At 41.8% G+C, this 23,299-nt stretch overlaps 1 protein-coding gene across 2 annotated transcripts in view; it reads left to right on the forward strand.

Annotated features, from left to right (window-relative positions):
• Positions 1-23,299, forward strand: part of LIPH (lipase H) — a 51,434-nt gene that overhangs the window by 11,162 nt on the left and 16,973 nt on the right. For both annotated transcript variants that reach the window (XM_041731876.1, XM_041731875.1), the window contains exons 2-7: positions 7,962-8,329; positions 9,586-9,694; positions 13,707-13,808; positions 15,881-15,970; positions 18,962-19,129; positions 21,302-21,397. In XM_041731876.1, coding sequence (XP_041587810.1) covers positions 7,962-8,329; positions 9,586-9,694; positions 13,707-13,808; positions 15,881-15,970; positions 18,962-19,129; positions 21,302-21,397 — 933 coding nt within the window. The remainder of the gene's footprint in view (positions 1-7,961; positions 8,330-9,585; positions 9,695-13,706; positions 13,809-15,880; positions 15,971-18,961; positions 19,130-21,301; positions 21,398-23,299) is intronic.

Genomic DNA, 23,299 nt, shown 5'->3' on the forward strand with positions numbered 1-23,299 from the left:
TTTCTGTTTAAGGACACTTTATTTTAGGGTCCCCTAGGTGGCTCAGTCAGTTGGGTCAGTCAGGCTCAGTCTAGTCTTGATTTTGGCTCAGGTCATGATCTCAAGGTCATGAGATAGAGCCCCACAGCAGGCTCCACGCTCAGCAGGGAGTCTGCTTGAGAGCCCCTCCCCTTGCCACCCACCCCCATGCTCTATCTCTCTCTAAAATAAGTAAATATATCTTTAAATAATAAAATCAAAAACATTTTATTTAATATATTGTTTACTCATTAACATCAAATTCATGGCCAGCAGCACTATACCTCATGCCAGAATGAAGCTTCTCTGAGATACATATCTTCTCTGTAAGGTCACACCACTTCAGGATCATGCTTGGAGACCATTTAAAATGACGAAATCATCAAGAAAAAGCACAAGAAGCAAAAAAACATGGCAGTAAATAGACTATGCAAAAGACATTTGTTAAGAGAGCTGAAACAAGAAGACAGAGTGTTGCCGTGTTTGACCTCATTTGAAAGTGTGCATATGGTGCAACCCATTTTTTTTTTGCCTTTCTGCACATGCCCATGAATGACTGCAAAAGCACCCCAAGTATTGATTTTGGGGGGGTTATAGTTAATTTTAGCAAGTAGGGGAATTCATAGATATGAAATCCACAAAGAATGGAGATTGACTGTATTTTGACAATAAGAACAAAAAGTGTATGTGTGTGTAAGTGTGTGTGTATGTCCTGAAAGAGGGGCCAGGGAGGGTATGAAAGACAATGTGTGTTAACCTTCTTGTCTTTTTTGTTAGAAAAGGAGGGGATAGAACAGATACAATACATACAACAGAGACTCTCTGTTTCTGTTGATACATCAATACATAGAGGCTTAAATGTTATTTATTTTTAAACTAAAAATGGAATCATTAGATGAACTAAAAGTAATTTTATAACTAATGAAAATCAGGAGATAGACATTGGGCCAGCAAGGAGAAGTACCAGCTGTGCTGATGCTCTCATCATTTGTAAAGGAGGATCATTAGATACTGTCTCAACTTACTAAAGCAAGGACTAGAGCAGAGTGAAGAAAGACAACAGTTCTGGCAAAGAACAGCAGGCAACATGGCAGAAGTTAGAAGTGGGCTGCACAACAGGCAGAAATACGCCTTCCAGATGCCCAAGAATTCTTGCTAGGGGTTCACCTTGGTGGATAATGAAGTCTGAGTACACATACCCAAGGCCGAGGTCTGGAGCAGATCTGCAGGTAGTCTACTTCTGGCCTACAGTGCACACATTTACAGTGAATAGAGATGTATTTCATATAAAGTTATAACGTAAAAGTAAACACCAGAAAAATTCAAGCAGGCTATGATCTTCCAGCATGAGAAAGAAGTCATAAATGCAAAACAACAGAGACAGGGCAATGCATACAGGATGAATTGTAAGGATGGTAAGCCAAGAAAACACTAAACTCAGAAAACACAGCTTTACAGTAGTTACGGTCCAAGTGTGTCAGCATGGGTCCTCCCAGAAGCAGACACCGACATGGGATTAGACACGCAAAAGATCTACCAGAGGAACTGTGTGGCAAGGAGAAAGGATGAGGGCAGGCCGAGAGAGCCTTCACTGTGAACCACATCTGGCTTCCAGGAAAGGAGGGGAGCAAGGAAGAATGGCACAGGCACAGCCTCAGTACAGGTGTGAGAATATTTCGGCTGAGTTGATGGATTATTCCTGAGCCAAAGTTGCCTGTTATGGCGCTCTCCCATGAGAAAGAGGTGGGGGCACCTGCATGGCTCAGTTAAGTGTCTTGCTTCTTAATCTCAGCTCAGGTCCTGATCTCAGGGTTGAGAGTTCAAACCCTGTGTTGGGTTCTATGTGTGGGTATGGAGCCTACTTTAAAAAAATAACATAAAAATCCACTTGTTCTGCTCTTCTTGCCTTCCAGTAACTACCCATTGCCTCCCATGAGGCAGGAGGAGCCAGCCTGGGGCACTGTAGTACCCCACAGTGCTCGGTAATGGGGTGGGAGCAGCCTGGGGGAGCCATGGCTTCATGTGAACACTATAGACTGGCTGCTGGAGACACAGGTGACTCAACCACGCTCCCTGCAGCAGGTTCTCTTGAAGGCAGATCTGAGGGAGGCCTCTGCACCAATTATACCTCTTAGGCCAATAAATGTGAACTCCCCTATTTTTTTTAAAAGGGTTCTCAGATTGGGCCATGAAATAAAACCCAGCTAGACGCTATGTGAAAGACCCCCTAAAACAGAGGAATTCAAAGGTTAAAAAGGATTAAAACATGCTAGGTAAGTGCTACCAAAAAGAAAGCCTAGTTAGGGGGCACCTGGGTGGCTCAGTAGGTTAAGTGTCTGCTTTCAGCTCATGTCATGATCTTTGGATAGAGCCCTGCATTGGGCTCCTTGCTCAGCAGGGAGTCTGCTTCTCCCTCTGTCCTTCCCTCTGTGTCTGCTTTCTCTCTCTCTCAAATAAATAAACAAAATCTTTTTTTTTAAAAGTTATCATTTGGGATGCCCAGGTGGCTCAGCGGTTAAGCGTCTGCCTTTGGTTCAGGGCATGATCCCGGGTCCTGGGATCCAGTCTTGCATCGGGCTTTCTGAAGGGAGCCTGCTTCTCCCTCCGCCTGTGTCTCTGCCTCTCTCTGTGTGTCTCTCATGAAAGAAATAAATAAAATCTTTTTTTAGAAAGTTATCATTTGATGAAATTCAGGCAAATAAACCACATTAAAATGAAAAAGGATAGAATACCTGAAACATTAGGGCTAGGTAATAAAAATAAAAATCTATGAACTTAAAACTTAAGTAGTTTGGGAACTTGAATTTGTCCTTCAGCAATGTTTTACTTTGCTGAAGGGATCTTACATTCTTAGCATTTAGATTAAGATGATGTAAGAGAAAAAGATTCTTGATTCCCAGATCAGGGGAAACTCACTCTTTAAATTCTTATTTTATACCATATCTCTTTTACATGGCATATATCAAAGGTTGTAATTTCATGCTTACTTGTGTGGGTTTTTTGTTGTTGTTGTTGTTGTTGTTCTTTTGTTTTTACTTGTGTGTTTTATTTCATTAATGCCCAACTCTCCCTCTAAAATGCCACCTGACCCAGGACCTAGGGGAGGGTAAACTTATTGGATGAATTGTAAATTTCCTCTGAGAATGAGACAGAATATATATAAAGCTGTTATAACATATATAAATATTTCATTTTTCACTCAGTACTTAATGATGGGCTTTTCCAGAGCTCAATGCCATTATAAAAATAAGACATTAAAAAATATATGAAGTCAAAGTGGTTCTAGCAAATGAAAAATATCTACTTGTTTTGGAGGCACCTGGGTGGCTCAGTTAGTTAAGTGTCTTGCTTCTTGATCTCAGCTCAGGTCCTGATCTCAGGGTTGGGAGTTCAAACCCTGTGTTGGGCTCTATGCTGGGTGTGGAGCCTCCTTTAAAAAAATAACATAAAAATCCACTTGTTCTGCTCTTCTTGCCTTCCAGTAACTACCCATTGTAAAGGGGTTTAGTAAAGACTCAGCAATTCAAAGAGGTTGGTTGAGCCATTCCACAGACATGAAAAGTGGCACCTGTGCTGAAAAATAGCTCTGACCCAAACTTTATGACTCTAGTCTGAGCCTTCCAATGACCCAGATATGTGACTTTTGACACACTGGCCTAGTATGGCTCAAAATGAACAGACCTAACAATTAAATAGTCCCCTTCTTTGGAAGGGGATCTCCATGTTCCCCAGTATGATCTCATTCATAATTAATCTCCTCAGCATTCCTCTCTTGGGCAGGCAGGTTATAAATGAAAGATGACGTAATTTCCCCAGGTTGTCAGGTGAGTCAGTTGCACAATTAGGAACAAAGACAAGTTTTACTGATGGCTGAGCCCAAGAGGCTCAGCCCTACCTCGTGACACATCCTCTTCAGTAAAATGACTAATTAAACAGTCAATTATTTGCTCTGGGTCTTGCTCTACAAACAGGAGATAAGTTTCAGGCCACATTTTCCAGAAGCATGCAATCTACAGAAAGAAAAAAATGGAAGGGCCCAAAAGATGGGGAAAATTTTTACATAGACAAGTGAGTAAGGTCTGCCATTTGATGCACAACGTGGTGACTGTAGTCAATTATACTGGGCTGTATCCTTGAAATTTGCTAAGAGAGTAGATCTTAAATGTTCTTGCCACACACACAAAAACATCTGACTATGTGAGATGATGGGTGTGTTAAGATTTTTGTGGAAATCATTTTACAATATGTACATATATCAAACCATCATGCTTTACACCTTAAACTTACACAATGTTATGTCAATTATATATCAATAAAACTGAGGGAAGGGGAAGACAAACAATTGTGAGCACGAATCACTGTACATGCTAGAGCAAATGGAGGAATACGTGAGTATAGGGCTCAATTTTTAACCAGTATTTTCTAGGGTGAGGGTTTTTAACCTTCTATTTGACCTTCTTCTGCTCATTCTATTTTGGAACTTCATGCATTGCTGAGCACCAGAGTCTTTGCAAGACGTTTCAAATAAAAGCATGCATGGATGGACCCAGGTTTTTTTTTTTTTTTTTTTTTTTTTTTTTTTTTTTAAGATTGATCTATTTATTTGAGACAGAGAGAGAGCAAGCACAGGGGGCAGGGACAGAGAGAGAGGAACAGAGAGTCCCTAGCGGACTCTGCTGAGCATAGCGCTCAACACAGGATTTGATCCCAAGACCCTGAGATCACAACCCTGAGATCGCAACCTCAGTGAAACCAAGAGTCAGATTCTTAACCGACTGAGCCACCTAGGGGCCCCTGAATAGACCCAGGTTATTAAAAAAGGGTAGAGACACCAGGATGAAGTCTGTTCTGTGCCTCAGAATGAGGGAATTGCTATTCCTGGGTGTGCAAGTGTAGATTCACTGAGAATAAGGGCCCAGGGCAAATGGTTCCTAAATTTCTATTGGAGGAAGACAGAACAGGTATTTCCCAAGGCACTCTTGTCTCCTGTTGGCCAGTTACAAGTCAATAGTCTTCCCCTCCTATTCCCTCCCACAAAGAATGGTCATCCGTAGGACCTTGCCCCCTCCCCCTGAATATCCTAAAGAACCATCTCTGGCTTGCACCTAGGGACTGATTGTTGCTGCACTTTACCTCCAATGTGGCTCTTTCTCTCTCTCAGCCAAATAGGATGTAGGAGAGTGGGGAGTAACACAATTTTAAATCATTTTTATCATTAAAAAAAAAAACAAAACAGTCTTCCCAAACATCATATTGTTGGATCAGAGACTTACTTTTAACTTCTATTTGATTGTGGTTCTTGATCAAGGCTCAACATAATGTTGCAGAAGTAACACTCTGTTTCAGTACCCAAGGACCCCAAAAGCCCTTCTTCCTTCCTAACCCCTCTTTCACCTTGCATCTTGATCTTTAGTTTATTTCCAACTCCCTGTTCCCTTTCAAACAGAAGACTTTAGTTAAGCATTATTATCTATTTTCTTTTCCTGATATCAGAACTCACAACCTCACTCCCACTTTTCATCTTACTGATATGGCCCTGTCCGCTTTCTTTTTCCTTTTATTTAAGCTTTTATTTGGAAATAATTTTAAAGTTTCAGAAAAGCTACAAGAATTAAAAAAAATACTCAGAACACCAAAAACCCTTTACATGGATTTACCTACTGTTAACATTTGGCTATATATGCTTTATCATTTATCTCTCTGCCCCTAATTTTCTTTTTCTAAACCATTTAAGAATAAGTTGGCCATTTAGTTATAAATACTTAAGCTATTTCCTAAGAATTAGGATTATCTCCTACATAACCTAGGGGAGATATATAGTTAGTTAATCAACTATATATCTGTATAGTTAATCAACCTCAATTAATATAATGCTGATACCATACTTTTATCTGATTTAGTGTTCACACTCCACTTTTGTCAATTGACCCAATATTTATTGTATGACTTTTTTTTCCTTCCATTACAGGATCCAAACTAAGACCAGATATTGCATTTATATATCCCATCTCTTCAATCTCCTTTAATCTAGAACATTTCCATAGCCTTTATTTGTCCTTTATGACATTGATATTTTTTAAGAATACGGGTCACTTTTTATTTTTAATCTTTAAAACTTTTTTTTTCTTTAAGAATTTTTTTGGGCATGCGGGACACCTGAGTGGCTCAGGGCATGATCCCAGGGTCCTGGGATCGAGGCCTGGGAGCCTGATTCTCCCTCTGCCTGTATCTCTGCTTCTCTCTGTGTCTCTTATGAATAAATAAATAAATAAAAATCTTTTTTTTTTTTTTTTTTTTTTTTTTAGCATCTGTCTCTTGGTTTCAGCTCAGGTCATGATCTCAGGTTCATGGGATTGAGTCATTCACTTTGGGCTTTTTGCTCAGCGTGAAGCCTGCTTGAGATTCTTTCTCCCTCTGCTCCTCCTTCTGCTTGCACACACACACACACACACACACACACACACACAGTCTCTCTAGGAAATAAATAAATACAATCTTAAAAAGAGAAATAATTTTTTTTTTTCACAGAAGCCCCCTTCCCTGCCAGCACCAGCCACAGCTACAACACACCCAGCATCCAGCCCTTACAGGTCCTTTAAAAAAAAAAAAAGTATATTCCTCATTTTGTGTTTGTCTGATTTTTCTCCATGGTTAGGTTCAGGTTATACATGCCTCCCTGGAATACTACAGCTAGGGGCACATGTGTCTGTCTGCCCCTCCTTGGCAATGTTCAGTTTGATAATCTAGTCAAGATGTTGTTCAAATTCTCCATTTGCATAGTTACTACTTCTCCCCTAATTACTAATCAGCAATCTGTAGGAGAAAGTTTAAGACCATACACATGTGCTCCTTCTCAGAATAACCACCACCTCAGTTTAGCATCCACTGATAATTCTTGCCTAACCCATCTTCATTATGAAGGCTGCAAAATGATGAGTTTCAACTCCAGCCTTCACTCCACATTTACCAGCTGGCATTCAGCACTATACCAAGAGTCCTCCTCTCTCTTCCATTTATTTGTTTCTTTGCTTCTTTATCTATTTGTTATGGCATCATGGATCCCTAATTCTTCCCAAAGGTTCATAACTCATTATTGTCCTTAATTATTTTGTGCTCAAATACACCAGATCTGGCCAGCAGAAGCCCCTTCAGGCTGGCTTCCTGTGTCCTTATGACCTGATTTTATAAATAGTCTCTAACTTTCTGCTGTAACAAGACTCTCCAGCTTGTCTTTTTGCTTTGCTCCACCTCATCTCCAACCTTTCTCCTAAGGCTATCCTTAGAGCTTACACAGCAGGATGAATGCTTGAAGGTGGTGCTTGAGACAGAAAGAAGGAGAGAGTCCAAGAAGGCACCATGGTCAACTGTTTCAGATACTACTGAAAGACTCAGAACAAGGCACATCACTGTCTCCACTGTTGTCCCAGGCAGGCGCTCTAGACAAGGAAAGAGGAGTTTGGTCCAAGCAGATGCAGTTACTGAGACCTCTACTATGTGCTGGGCACTGTGAGGGATACACAGGTTCTAAGGCACCATTCCAAGGAGGTGATCCAGCAAGATAGACACACGTGTACATTAATACCCATAATGCACCCCTGCAATGTTTTTATGTTGCTGTCAATGAGTTACAGGGGTTTTGGGAGTTCTGGAATGCAAGACAGTATTGAAGTCTGGGGAGAGTTGGAGTAGGTTTCATTGAAGTGACTTTTGGGTTAGACTTTGAAGAAGAGTAAGATTTGGAAAAAAGGGTTTCCTGGTGAAAAAGAAGTCACTGCTGAAGTGTGCTGAGTGGGGTATGACTTTGCTACTTCATTCAACTTGATGCAGCCTCCTGCTGAGTGTGTGAAGCACAGAAAGAACTCCAATGACTGTAGGGCAGCACTTTTGCTTGACACCCAACTGAGGAAAGAACTGTTGTGATGTCATCTAATTTTCATTTTCAGACCCAGATGAAACATGTCCTTCATTCACCAGACTGAGCTTTCACAGTGCAGTGGTTGGTACAGGACTAAATGTGAAGTTGATGCTCTACACAAGAAAAAACCGGACCTGTGCACAAGTCATTAACTCCACAGTTTTTGGGAACTTGAACATGACCAAGAAAACCACCTTCATTGTCCATGGATTCAGGCCTACAGGCTCCCCTCCAGTTTGGATGGAGGATTTAGTACAGGGTTTGCTCGATGTAGAAGACATGAATGTGGTTATTGTTGATTGGAATCGAGGAGCTACAACTGTAATATACAACCACGCCTCCAGTAAGACAAGAAAGGTCGCAAATGTCTTGAAGGAATTTATCGACCAGTTGTTGGTAAGAGAGAATTCTCTTGTATGATTCAGGGCCAAATTGAACCTGGCCCATTATCTGGAGATTTGAAACCACGAGATATCTACAGGGAACAGGGGGATTATTTTGAAAACCTAGCTAAGCTCTAGGGAAAGTAGAGAGCCCAGGTGGAGGGAAGGCCCAAAAGTACGGTTGTGTAAGGTGTGCACTGCACGGGGCAGCCATCTAAGGGAGCACCACTGTCACTGCACACATTGTAGACCTACATATTTATTATATTTGCCAGAAATAACAGTAAAGTGTACTAAGGAAGGGATATCTTTTTCTAAGTCACATAAAGGTGTCATGGGTAAGAGAGGTTCTGTCTAGGGGTTTTCTGGTTTCACTGTGTAGAGTTTCTTCATCTTCTAGAGCCATTCCTCTTCCTAGACGTGCCTAAAGTTTACTGACTGGATTATCCAAAAGCAAAGCTGATACACATGTTCTGAAGAGAGGGTGTGTGTGTGTGTGTGTGTGTGTGTGTGTGTGTGTATGATTTATGTTTTTAGAAGACTCACAAAGATTAAATAAATCTTAAATTTTATTTAGTGATATATCTCATGAATTGCCCCCTTTACAAAAAAGAAAGAAAGAAAGAAAGAAAGAAAGAAAGAAAGAAAGAAACCAAAAAAGTGACTATATCAGAACTATCTCAGAAAGAATCAGGCCACTGTGGCCAGGGGCAGCAGAACTTTCACACAAGCTCTCCCACTGAAGCCACAGCCCTAGGAAAGTGAATAATATTAACATGACTCACCACAGGCTGTCGCAGCAGATTGTGGTGAGTGGTACCCTCACCCCCACCCCTTCCTTTCCTTCCTTCCTTCTCTGCCCATTAACAGAGCCAGCATGAAGATAAAGGAGTTCACCAAAATGTTTTGTTGCCCTTCTCAATTGGGAGGGATTTAGAGATGTCTCTGTCTGATTTCTAGCAGAAGCATGAATGGAGACACCACAGCATAAAGGTTAAGGCCCAGGCTTGGAGTTGAACAGACTGGTTTGACTCCTGCTCTACCTCTCCCTACCTGACTGATATTGGGCAGGTTACTTTGACACTGGACCTCAGTTTCCTCATCTGTATAATCAAAAGAATGGTATTTACTTTGTAACATTTAAGTGAGCTCATAGACATAAGTTGCTTAGAAATGTTTCTCTTAAGAACCATTTCCAAAGTCAAGTTTAGGAAATTCCTCCAAATGTTGTCATCACAATCGATAATGATGGACCTCTTGAAATTCCAGGTAAAAGGAGCTTCTCTTGACAACATTTATATCATTGGAGTAAGTCTAGGAGCCCACATAGCCGGGTTTGTTGGAAAGATGTACAATGGGCAGCTGGGGAGAATTACAGGTAAGGCTTCCTGTGAATGGGCACGGGTTAGTCGGCCTGGGCAGGGTGCATCTAGGGGAACATGATGCAGGCAACCCGAGCCCTTAGGTTCAAAGCCAGCTCTTCCAATTACTTAACCCCTCTGAGTGTGTGTCCTCTGGTGGAAAGGAGAGACCATGAAAATACTGACCTCAGGTTATTTGTTTTTTATTTATTTTTAAAAAAATATTTATTTATCCAGGAGAGACACAGAGAGGCAGAGACATAGGCAGAGGGAGAAGCAGGCTCTTCATAGGGAGCTCAATGCAGGACTCAATCCCAGGACCCTGGGATCATGCCCTAAGCCAAAGGCAGATGCTCAACCACTGAGCCACCTAGATGGTCCTCAGGTTATTATTTATTAAAATACATGTAAAGCACGTATAATTGTAAATTGTATCTGCCCTAGAAAAGATTGATGGTAACTTTATTTCTCTTCTGGTTAGAAAACACAACTATGGTCCTTGGGGATTTGATCTGTGCCCTTCAAACAGATAGCCATCTTCCTTTCATTTAATCTAAGTTAGCCTGAACCATATACCTAATACATTCCCATCCCCAGGCACAGCTGGAGTCTCATGATAGGAAAATGAGATGGGAATTTTGATAGTGGGTTTTACCCTCTGAATATGAGCTTTCAGGACAAAGCTGAATGAAAACTCAGAAACACAGCAGGTGAAACCGCAAACAAAGACTCCTTTGCTGGGTTCTCTGACCCGCTGTTCCAGTAACTTTCCACAGCCACAGAGGACAGGCTGAGGGAGCCTTTCTGTCTCGGGGACTGAAGCCTTCTCCCCCGATTCGTGCCCTTCCCAGAATGCATCCTCACACAGAGCTATTTTGAATCTAGGGAATCTGGAAGGTAGAAGTGAACACAGAAGGAAAGATTCAAATTAACTATGTTTGTGAGATAAACTTTTAGGGTCACAGTCTCTGAACGTGCTACTTGACTGGTAGCCAGGAGCAATCATTCTGTCCCCCTGCCTCCCCCCTCATACGTGCACACGCGTGCACACACATACACACACACACACACACACGCAGACATTATTGGTGTCTCCTCTAGTCCCGATACTTGAGGTCACATTGTTTTGTTTTCCCTGGTACTTTTTTTTTTCTCACTTTCACTCGAAAGGCCAAGGCCACCCTCATTTCATTTACCTGCTTTCCTAGGGAGGCAGAGGTCTTTTTAAGTTTTTCACATTATTATTTTTATGTTTTAGAATGCAACATGTCCTTTTTTAAAAAAGTTTCATTTCCCTATAGGATCAAAGGACAGAAGGCTTGAATCTGCTATGCCCCTTATCTGTTGGGAGCTCTTCTGGTGGGGGGACTTTCCCCCGTGTTGTGTTCAGAACCCCAACAGATCTCCCCATGACCACCCTCCCCACAAAAATCCTGATTTGTAGTGTTTGCTGATCTCCATGGTTTGAATACTCTCACCACTGCTGCCTTCAAGCTATCAACCTGACATGACTAACCACGAAGTTTGGGAAGAGATGAGCAAAGTCCGCTGTCTAGTGCTGGCCCTGGAGGACTCCAGCCCACCATTGGGCCCGCCCATCCTATCTCACCCCCAGTTTTGTTCCCAGCAAACCTGTCCCCATCACTACTGCAACTGTGAGTGCAGTATAACCTACCGTCCACTCTGGGCCCACGTGGCCCTACCCTGTGGTCGGGACACCGCTAATGGTCCACAGCTCAATTTTCTGGCTTCCTGACTTTCCCACGTTCTCCAGATTCTTCATCCCCTCTGATCCCCAAAGTTAATCTCGGCTGTCCCCCAGAGAAGCTTCAGGGGTGAAGCGTTTCTCTTTTCTGATTACCTCCCACTGCCTTTTCTGACTGGCCTCACTGGAGTGTGGAGTGGGAATTGGGCCTGTTGCCTAGGGACACAATTCACACCCAACCCAACTCCCCCGGATTAGATGCTTCTGCTTATTAATCAGGTAGGCCATAATGGCTGCTTCATTTCCTCCATTTCTCTTCTTTCATCTGCTCTTCCTTTTGCTTTTTCTTTCTAGGCACATCGCCTGGTTTTATTTCTCATTAACTTCTTAATATTTGTGTTTTGTTTTGTTTCTTTAAATAGGCTCCCTGCCCAACATGGGGCTTGAACTTATGACCCTGAGATTAAGAGTCACAGGCTCTACCAACTGAGCCAGCCAGGCACCCCCTATTTCTCATTAACTTCTTTAACACAAGATGGTGGCATGATCCACATAAGAGCATGAGTGGATTTTAAAATATTCCAAGTACTGACATCACTTGATAATACATTACAGTTGTTTCTCAGATTTTTTTTTTTTAAAGATTTTATTTATTCAGGAGATCACACCCTGGGCTGAAGGCAGGTGCAAAACCGCTGAGCTACCCAGGCTGCCCCTTGTTTCTCAAACTTAAGGGTGTGTAAAAATCCCATGGGGTGCCAGTTACCATGCCAACTTGCTGAACCAGCACTCTGGGGTTGGGGCCCAGGTGTCTACTTTAAAGCAGAAGAGGTAGGTGGTCTGAACACCATACTTTGAGAAATGACCATAGGGCTGTGCTGCTGTCCCATATAGTAGCCACTGGCTACATGTAGCCACTGAGCACTTGAAATGTGCTCATGCAGACTGAGATGTTCTCAGTGCAAGATACATACCAGATTTCAAAGACTAAGTTAAAAAAAAAGAAGAGGATATTAAAAAAAATCTCAACTTTTTTATATTACATGTTGAAATGATCATCTGGATATGTCAGGCAAGAATGCGATCTCTTGGATTTTATATCTAACACCAGGGGATGGAATATGCCATTTAAAATGACTTTCAGGGGCATGTGGGTGGCTCAGTTGGCTGGGTGTCTGCCTTCGGCTCGGGTCATGATCTCAGGTCTTGGGATCCAGTCCTGAGTTGGGGTCCCTGCTCTGCAGGGAGCCTGCTTCTTTTCTTCCTGCCTACAGCTCTGCCTGCTTGTGTGTTCTCTGTCAGATAAATAAAATAAAATAAAATAGAATAAAATAAAATAAAATAAAATAAAATAAAACAAAATGACTATCACAGACTAAAGACTTTGAGACATCCCTTGGAATCTTCTTCAATCCAGGTAGGTTACTAGCAGGGCCTTTGGGAAGCTCTGGTGGTTTGTTGTTGCTGTTGTTTTAAAGTTTTTCGTTTGTAGTTACAACATCACCGGAGCTGCACTCTTGTTTTTCCAGCTGATGGTTAGGAACACCCAGCCAACATTGACCAAGGGCAAGAAATAAGCTCAGGCATTTATGGGGTGGGTTAGTTCTGCAGGAACTGACACCCACTTTATTTCCCTCGCTGATACCTGGCCTGAGCAGTGAGTTTCATACTTTCCCACAGCATGTGCCAAACCCAGTGCAATGAAACCAAGAGCTCAACAAAGAGAGAGGTCATTGCCATTGTGAGGCTGTGGCTCTGGTTAAGACACATGATCTCTCTGAACCTCAGTCCCTGCATCTGTAAAATGGGAATAACAGCTACCCTGCCTCCCAACAGGCTTGTGATGTGGATCATATGAGCTAGTTTATACGAATAAAAATTAAAACTGTAAAGGAATTTGATTAATAACAAGATGGAAAGGTTGAGTGAGGTTCCTAGAACATTTAAAATGCAATAAGCATAAGTATAGCATCTGCTTTTTATATGTACCCTCAGGGGCTTTTTTCCTCAGGAATCAGTTTATCCCCATGCCCCAGTCCCCATATGTCTGTACACTTCCTGGTGTTGAGCCCCACAAAAGATACAGCTCCTAATGAGGTCTGGATGCTGCTCTCAGAGGGCACTGCCAGGGTGACCATCTCATCTGTGGGAAAAGGCTACAGGGCTGTGGAAAGGAACCTGACAAAGCAGGATGGGAATGCAAGTGCTTGCCCACCTGAGAATGCCCTGCAGCCTGTTTGCCATCCTTGTGGGGAAGGATCAAAAGCCCAGCTGCAAGTGACTCATGGCGTGGGGCTGCCCAGCCGACTCGGTTTTCTTTCCAGGTCTTGACCCTGCGGGCCCTTTATTCAATGGGAGACCTCCTGAGGACAGATTAGATCCTGGTGATGCACAGTTCGTTGACGTCATCCATTCTGACATTGACGGTAACATTCCTGTCCTTGTGGATCAGTGAGCACCCCCTCCCACACTCCTAAAGAGTCTCCCCCTGAGGGGATCATCATGCAGGGGTGGATCAGGTTCCTCCAGATTCTCTCTTTTCCTGTGGGGCAGGGTTCCAAATCCACAGAGATACTAAAGGGACACTGGTTTAATGTAGGCATCCAAGATGTCTTGCTAGAGTGGAGGTACTTTTCCCATCAACGTTTCTTATTTTTAAGGTGATCATCTTGACCAGTCAAGGGTAGATTGATTTACACAGCATGTGAACAAATGTTTCCATATATGCAGCAGGGTTTGGTTGTATGATTTCTTTTTTTTTTTTTTTTTTTTGGTTCTTTCTCATTCTTTTTTTTTTTTTTTTAAGATTTTATTTATTAATTCATGAGAGACACAGAGAGAGTCAGAGACACAGGCAGAGGGAGAAGCAGGCTCGCTGTGGGGAGCCTGATGTGGAACTCGATCCCAGGAAGCTGGGATCATGATCTGAGCCAAAGTCAGATGCTCAACCACTGAGCCACCCAGGTACCCCATCTTCCTCATTATTTTCTTAAGCTAAAAGACATGCACAAGTGTTGTGTGTCTATGTATAGAGCAATTCTGAGCTATCTATAGCTCTGCAGCTCTCTGGGGATCTTCCTGGCCATTTTTGTCTTTTATGGTGCTGATTTCATATCTGGGATGGGTACATGACATGGGGGTTGGGGTGATGTTAACGATCGATCTTTATAACCTGATGTCTGGGATTAGAGCCTGGGGAGGGCTGAGGGAACAGAGCAGTCTTTAGTAACATACCTTCTTTGTGATACAACCACCTGAAAAACCCTTGATCAGGGGCACCTGAGTGGCTCAGTCTGTTACGGGTCTGACTCTTGATTTAAGGTCAGGTCATGATCTCAGGGTCAGGGGACAGAGCCCTGTGTCTGACTCCACGCTCAGCACAGAGTCTGCTTGTCCTTCTCCCTCTGCTCCTCCCCCTGCTCATGCCCTGTCTCTAAAGAAATAAATAAAATCTTTTTTTTTTTAGAAGAAATTGCCATCTTTGGGGGGGCAAAAAAGAAAAAAGAGATAGAAAAACCCATATTCACCTATTACAGGGTCTCCGGTGTGGTATTCAGCAATTGTCAGCCTTAGAGGAAATGTCTCTGTAAAATAGCTGCATTCTTACAAGGTAGTTTGCAAAGTATTACCTTCCTGAAGGGCATTACCTCAATGACATTTTCATGCTTGATGGAATAGAGTAATTTATTTTTCATTCTTGGAGAGAGAGTGAATTTTGAGGACAGACAATAAGCTTTGCAGTCAGGCAGAGGGGACTCAGATCCCAGGTTTTGTCCTTTCTCGTAGTGTCATTTCATTCTTTAAGTCCTCTGAGTGTCTTCATCTGTAACTTACTTCATCTGAATTTACCAACGGCCCCTTTGTGGACATTGTAAAAACTAGAAGAGAGGTATATAAAACACCTAGTACCATGCTCACATGCAGGTTCTCCATATATAATAGCCACTATTATTGTAATATATATGTACTGTATAAGTGTATGTGTACAAATAATCATTTAAATCAAGGATTTAACTGATTATTTTGTGGTTACAAGGTTAAAGAGAATAAGCAATTAGTAAATCAACCTATAATTTTTTTTGGTTCCCATTTTCTAGAAGAGTTTCCAATTTAAAAAATTTTGTCTCTTACAAAGTAAAAGTTTATTTTTTTCTTATTCATGAAAGACTGAAATGAATTCAATTACAGGCCCAGGAATCATTGGCACTTAGAGGATTCTAGCCAAATATAAAGAAGAAACATCATTTTATCAGACTTGCTGTGAATGAGTGGCTGAAACCCTTATATCTTGAGAAATATTGGAAATAAATTCCATTACCATTTTCATAGACTCCTAGTTGGAAATACTGCATTCTAATTAACTAGCTGGGTAACTTTGGGCAAAATATGTAAATAGATATAGCAATATGAAGAACACAACCCCTGCCTATATCCTTTGGGCAAATGAGCTATGCAATGAGAAAATTCAAAAATAAAAGCATAGTCTATTTTTCTTTAGCACTGGGCTACAGGGAGCCTTTAGGAAACATAGACTTCTACCCAAATGGAGGACTGGATCAACCTGGTTGCCCCAAGACAATATTGGGAGGTAAGTGCAAAAACTTTATATATTGTATAGTAGTGATTTTAAAAGGCATATTTAAAAATATGATATTATTCTATGTGTAACAGTTTTTAATAGAAAAATCATCTGAGAAGATACAGTATAAACATAAATTATAAATTAAAAATTATTACTCAAATACACTACTTAAAAAAAAACCACTGCAGCATTATTTACAATAGCTGAGAAATGGAAACAACCTAAGTATCCATCCATAGATGAATGGATAAAGAAGATGTGGTATATTTATACAATGGAATATTGCTCAGCCATAAAAAGGAATGAATCAAATCATTTGCCACAACATGGATGGATCTAGAGGGTATTATGTGAAGTGAAATTAGAGAAAGAAAAAAAAACATATGATTTCACTCATATATGGATTTTAAGAAACAATACAAATGAACAAAGTACAAAAGAGACAAAGAGAAAAGAACCAAACTCTTAACTATAGAGAAGAAACAGAGGGTTGGTTACCAGAGGGGTGGTTGTGGGGGCATAGGTGAAACATGTGAAGGAGATTAAGAATACATTTATCATGATGAGCACTGAGTGTAGAACTGATGAACCATTATATTGTACATCTGAAACCAATATAACACTGTATGCTAATTATACTTAACTTGAATAAAAAAACAAATAACCATCACCATATGATTAAAAGATATTATGAATTATTTCTCTTTCTTGCTTTCTTGCAAAGGTGTGTCTTTGCTCTAGAAATTCCATATCTGAAAATTTCTTCCAGAGAAATAATGGAGAAGGTAGACAAAAATCGAAGTGCAAAGATATGTGACACAGCATTGTTTATGATAACTAAATTTTTAGAAATAGTCTAAATATCCAACATGGAAAATTGTTAAGTAACTATTGTACGCTCACACAAAGAAATATAATTGTTAAAAAGTCATATTTTCAGATTAATGAAAATGCTTACAATGGGATATTAAGTGCAAAAGACACAAAACTATACAGTATGATCCCAATTTGTTTTTTTTTCCAATTTGTTTTTTAAATGTATATTCGTACATATGTAAGTAAGTATAGAAAAAAAGACTAAACATAAATGCTGCAAATAATTATTAGTGGTGAAGTCTGATTATTGGACTTGTAGCTGGTTTTTGCATCATTTCCTATTGTTTTATATTTTCTAAATGAGCATGTATTATTTTATTATTTTATAATGAAAAAACCTCATAAAACAAAAAACAGAGGGCAACATAAAAGTAATGTGTGGGTGGACGGGGACAGAACAAAATAATCCATCCTTAAGTGCTCTGAATCTGTATTTCATAATTGCTAGAGAAAGTTAAATAATCATGGATATGATTCTAGAAAAAGATGATCTTGTTACAAAATGGTAGCTGTATATGGCCACGGGAATTATGTGGTGTTTGAAAATGATCCAGATGAAATGGCATTAGTAGGGTCAACCAAATTGTACCATAAATTGTGTGTGTTCAAACCCTGTCCTGATAATGTGCTTTGCTTATAAAGGACATTCTCTGTATTGTTATCAATGTCATTGTTTCTGCAAGTGGAAGTTCCAGGAGCAATAAGTCAATATTGACCTGTCAGATTAAGTCCAGTCCAGCTTGGCCCCATGCCAACCGATGTTTCTCTTCTCTTGGCCCCAGTTTATTTCTGTCCTTCACTGATCTCCTCTATGGACATAAGTGGACTCTGGGGGAAAAGGAAACATGGATCTGACTCCAGAACTCAGTGCCTATCCAAACCACTAGCTCATAATCACTGTTTCCTACTCAGATATTCACCTCCTTTGTTTACCCATCTTTGCGACCCAACTCCCTTTTCTGAGTGAATGACTTCATCATTGGACCCATCCACCTTCCAACAGTGTTGTGTGCTGCAGTGCTTCATCATGTCTAACCTTCCCGATGCCATCTCTGCACCTCGATGCCTTCATCTCTCACTGTGGCACCACCTCCCACCCACTAGGAATTAACTGGAGGCTTGCTTGTCACCTCTTCTTGACCATTCATGGCTTAACCATTTGCCACCACGCATTGTTCAATTCCTCTTACGTCACCCTTCACCCTGTAGCAGAAATGGAACCCCTACCATGGGGCTTCTCATGAATGCCCTGTGTACTCCCAGTACAGAACCCCTGGAGATCTCTGCCAAGTCACCCACCTTGGCTTGAGAACATTCTGGAGCTGCCATGGAGCATTGTTAATTGAGTACTAGATCCAGGCAAACTTGCTAACCTTTCCATGGCTCTCAGTGATACCAGAGAATCCTTATGTTTATCTCTTCTGACTCCCTGTGATCACTCCTGATGCTTCTATTCCAAAAATCTCACTACCTATAAACCCTCACCTCTTAAAATTGGTCTAGATTTGCCTTTTTCACCTAGATTAAGATCTTACTGAGGGAGCCATTCTATCTATCCTCATCTTAGTTTACAAGATCAGTCTTCACATTCATGTTCCCTTCTGCCCCCAGGGTGGAAGCATCTCCCCTTCTTTTTCAAAGCTGTCACCTCTGCTTGTCCTCCTTGGGGATCTTCCTCTACCAATTACTCCTCAATGCCTTCTTTCTCTGATGTCTATACTAGTTTAAATGTGCTTGCCTTCTGCTGAGAATCTCTGGGGAAAATCTACCATTGATTTTTCTCTTCCTGTTCACCGACAAAGGAAAGACATAGGTTGAGTCCTGTTTCTACCACATAATAGCTGTGTAACCTTGGTAAAGTCATTTAGGCTCTCTGAATCCCAGTGTCCTGCTGGGTAAGATGGGGGTAATCATGCCTATCTTCTTTTATCCTGCCACATGCCGGCATGAATCCTGATCTATGGGTTTTTAAAAGGATTAAATGGAATAAAATACATTGAAGCTGTTAGCACAGTACCTGGCATATAGGACAGATGATGAATTGTGGGTGTATGGAACGTGATGTGCTATCGTTAAAAGCTACAACTGCTCTACTCTTTCATCATTCCTTTTACAATTAAGGATTGAAGTATTTTAAGTGTGACCACCAGAGGTCTGTGTACCTGTACCTTTCTTCTCTGAGAGAGAACTGTTCCATTACCGCATATCCCTGTGACTCCTACCGGGATTATAGGAACGGCAAGTGTGTCAACTGTGGCATACCACAAAAGGAGTCCTGTCCCCTTCTGGGTAAGTCCAACAAGCAGTTTCCCCCTCTGATGAACAAACAGTTTATTTTTGGTAGAATCCCAGCACCATTTTACTATCTAAAAATGGGCCTGAGGGACACCTGGGTGGCTTAGTGGTTGAGCATCTGCCTTTGGTTCAGGGTTGATCCCAGGGTCCTGGGATCGAATCCAGCATCGGGCTCGTGCAGGGAGTCTGCTTCTCCCTCTGCCTCTCTCTGTGTCTCTCATGAATAAATAAATAAAATCTTAAAAATAAATAAATAAACAAGCAAATAAAAATGTGCCTGAAAATTGCATTGTTAAAAAAATATTTACTTAGCTTTTTCTAGCCAATTTGTTCTGTGAAGCACTCTTGGCCCTCCTACTCATAAACAGTGTTAGGAAAGCCATTTGCATACAATTTCATCCAGAGGGCAGTGCAACCTCCCTGGACACTCTAGCACAAAAAAGAAGGTTCCAAAAAAGTTTCCAAGCCCACCAAGGGGATAGTCACCTTACATAGCCTGCTCCCATGGGGACAGAAACATCCTCTTTTTTTTTTTTAATAATAAATTTATTTTTTATTGGTGTTCAATTTGCCAACATACAGAATAACTCCCAGTGCTCATCCCGAGTGCCCCCTTCAGTGCCCGCCACCCAGTCACCCCCACCCCCCCACCCTTCTCCCCTTCCACCACCCCTAGTTCGTTTCCCAGAGTTAGGAGTCTTCATGTTCTGTCTCCCTTTCTGATATTTCCCACACATTTCTTCTCCCTTCCTTTATATTCCCTTTCACTATTATTTATATTCCCCAAATGAATGAGAACATACACTGTCCTTCTCCGATTGACTTACTGCACTCAGCATAATACCCTCCAGTTCCATCCACGTTGAAGCAAATGGTGGGTATTTGTCGTTTCTAATGGCTGAGGAATATTCCATTGTATACATATACCACATCTTCTTTATCCATTCATCTTTCGATGGACACCGAGGCTCCTTCCACAGTTTGGCTATTGTGGACATTGCTTCTAGAAACATCAGGGAGAAATATCCTCTTGATGCACATAACCTCTCTGATGGGGGAGGGTCACAGTGGGCCCAGGCTCTCCTGTCAAATGGTCTCGCAGAATGACCCTTTCTAACGAACTGTGTCTGGTAAATACCCTCACGCTGAATCCTGATTTTTTTTTTTTTAATTTAGAGAGAACGTGAGCAGGGAGAGGCACAGAGGGGAGAGGGAGAGAATCTGCTGAGCACAGAGCCGGTCACGGGGCTTGACTTTATGACCCTGAGATCATGACCTGAGCTGAAATCAAGAGTTGGAACTTTAACCAACTGAATCATCCAGGTGCCCCTGAATCTTGGTTCTTTATTTCTTTTTTAAAAATATTTTATTTATTTATTTGTGAGAGACACACAGAGAGAGGCAGAGACACAGGCAGAGGGAGAAGCAGACTCCCTGGGGGGAGCCCACTGCAGAACTTGACCCCAGGACCCCAGGATCATAACCTGAGCCAAAGGCATACCTATGCTCAACCCGAGCCAACCAGGAGCTCTGAGCCCTGGGCGTTATGTGCACATACGGGGTGGGGTGGGGGTAGCAGATACTGTGGAGGCTGCTTAGATATTTGCTAAGGGTTGGTAGAAGTATTCCAGATGGTGAGGACTTTGAAACTGGATGATCATGGGAATTTTCTCATTGTTCAAAGGGCAAGCCCACGTTTTCATAGCAAGCTCAGGTTCTGTGCAATTTAGGGGCCTAATTGTAGTTCTTTAAGAAAGCACAATGCTTTGCAAGAGTGCTGGTATTTTAGGTGTAAACCTGAATCTGTTTTAATCTATAAAATGAATATATTACTGAAAAATGTCAGTGCTATTCTTAGCCTACCCAGGGTGTGAGAGAACTAGTGTGCCACTGAGAACCAGGGTGATACGTCAGTAAAAAGGGGGGAGAGCTACAGTGGAGTCATTTTGCAAGTCCCAGCTCTGAGAGATGGGGTAGCAAGCAAGGTATGGGAGATGCAGGGGAAGTATGGCCTGGTGGCCCTGTAGGTCCTCCCCATAGCAGGGGTGTAAGAGGGAGACTGTCTTGGTGGTGTGGGTGGTCAAACTTACTGTTCTCACTGCCTCCCCAGCTGCTTTTACATTTATGTAATACATGTTAGTTACCTTTTTCCAACTTGCTTTATAGGCTATTATGCTGATAATTGGAAAGAGTATTTAAAGCAGAAAAATACTCCTATGACTAAAGCGTTCTTCGACACAGCTGAGGAGAAACCATACTGCAGTGAGTGGTGATTGTGGTTGTTTGCCTTTCAAACCCCCTCCCTTTTAAAAAATGGCTGAGTCTCAGCTTCCTGGCTACCTCTTGGTAAATGAAGGCCACGATGAAGTGTGGACTTCGGAGCTGGAAGACTTTGGTTGAATCCCGACTCTACCACACAGTAGCTATGTGACCTTGGTCAAGACATTTAACCTTTCTGAGTCTCAGTGTCCTGCTAGGTAAAATAGAGATAATAATGCCTATCTCCTGGGTTATAAGGATTCAATCTCAACAAATCATAATTGCTAGCTTTGCTGGATGGCTCTTTTTTTTTTTTTTAAGATTTTATTTATTTATTCATGACAGACACAGAGAGAGGCAGAGACATAGGCAGAGGGAGAAGCAGGCCCCATACAGGGAGCCCGATGTGGGACTCAATCCTGGACTCCACGATCATGCCCTGAGCCAAAGGCAGACGCCTAACCGCTGAGCCACCCAGGCATCCTGTTTTGTTTTTTTTTTTTTTATTACAAAAAGATTTTAAGCAAACTACACCACACATGGGGCTTGAACTCAAGACCCTGAGGTTAAGAGTTGCATGCTGTACTGACTGAGCTATCCAGGTACCACCTGGATAGCCATTCTAATCACTAAGATCTTCCAGAAAATGTGCTTGACTCCTCCAAAGACCCGAGGTTGTGGCTCAGTGAAATCAGGTATCAGCCACATTTATGGGTCAGTTCCAGCTCCAAAGCAACCATGATGATCTTCTAAAGACACTGAGAGCTTGGATATTCCAGATAGGGGCTAAGTGTAGCAGCAGATGACTAGATGTCTTGGAAATCAAGTAGAAATTTTCCTGGGCATGTCTTGTAATCTTGTTCCCCTTTTCACTCTTCTTAGGAGCAACCCTAATAAAAGAGGCTGCAGATCAGTGGGTTTCCCTCCCCCTTTGGAGCCATGTGTGACAGCCCAGGGTTTGCTGTCTACCCGGTTCAAGGGAGGCAAGTGCCCAAGTAATAATGGGCCATGAAATGGATACTCCAGGGCTGACCTTATTTCTGGAACCAACATCTCCCTGAGATTCCACTCCCTTCTCTGCAAGTCTGATCAAAGGATAGCAAATCAGGCTACCACTGTGGGAACCCATCTTCCCAAAGCATCATTGACCTTGGGAAGCAAAGAGTAGGGAGGAAGAATAATTTTCTGAACACAGAATGTTCATGCATTCTCATTTATTTAGTAGCAATATTCTGAATGCTTATAAGGTACTACTTCCAGGATTATAAAGAGGAATCCCTTCCCAGTTATTGCTGTAGTATATTTTAACGTTATTTTTTTAACTGCATAAGACAGTACTCAGGCAATATTTGTATAGATATGCCTATATATATATATATATATATATATATATGTATATATATATATACACACACCACTTTTTTGATTATCACTTTTTTTCTTGCACTTTGTAAATATAGGTAAATGTGTTGACTACAATGACAGGAGAATACTAGAGCATAATAAAAATTCTAAGAGGGAAATCTGACTTAGTCTGAGGGTCAGTGAAGGCCTCATGGAGGAAGGGACATTAAGCCGAAACCTGAAGGATGAGTTGTCAAAAGGGGCAAAGTAAGAGTGTCCAAGTGGGAAGAAGGCTCAGGAGCAAGGAACAGTTTGGCAGTGCAGGTGATATGGCAGGACTGGGGAAGACATGAGGGAGGCTGGTGGACACGGCCCAGATTGTGGAAGACCTTGTCAGCTCTAGAGAGTCTCTCGTGGATGCCTTGCTGGTTTATCGTACAAGGGCAGAGATTGCAATGAGCCAGTCACACTCAGCGGTAGGCCGTGATACCTCAGTCAATAAGGTGGGAACACCAATCCAACTGTGGTGCTTGAACATGACAACTGGAGACCACTGAATTC

The sequence above is a fragment of the Vulpes lagopus genome, chromosome 17, assembly GCF_018345385.1.
Source record: "Vulpes lagopus strain Blue_001 chromosome 17, ASM1834538v1, whole genome shotgun sequence".
NCBI classification, from domain to species: Eukaryota; Metazoa; Chordata; class Mammalia; order Carnivora; family Canidae; genus Vulpes; species Vulpes lagopus.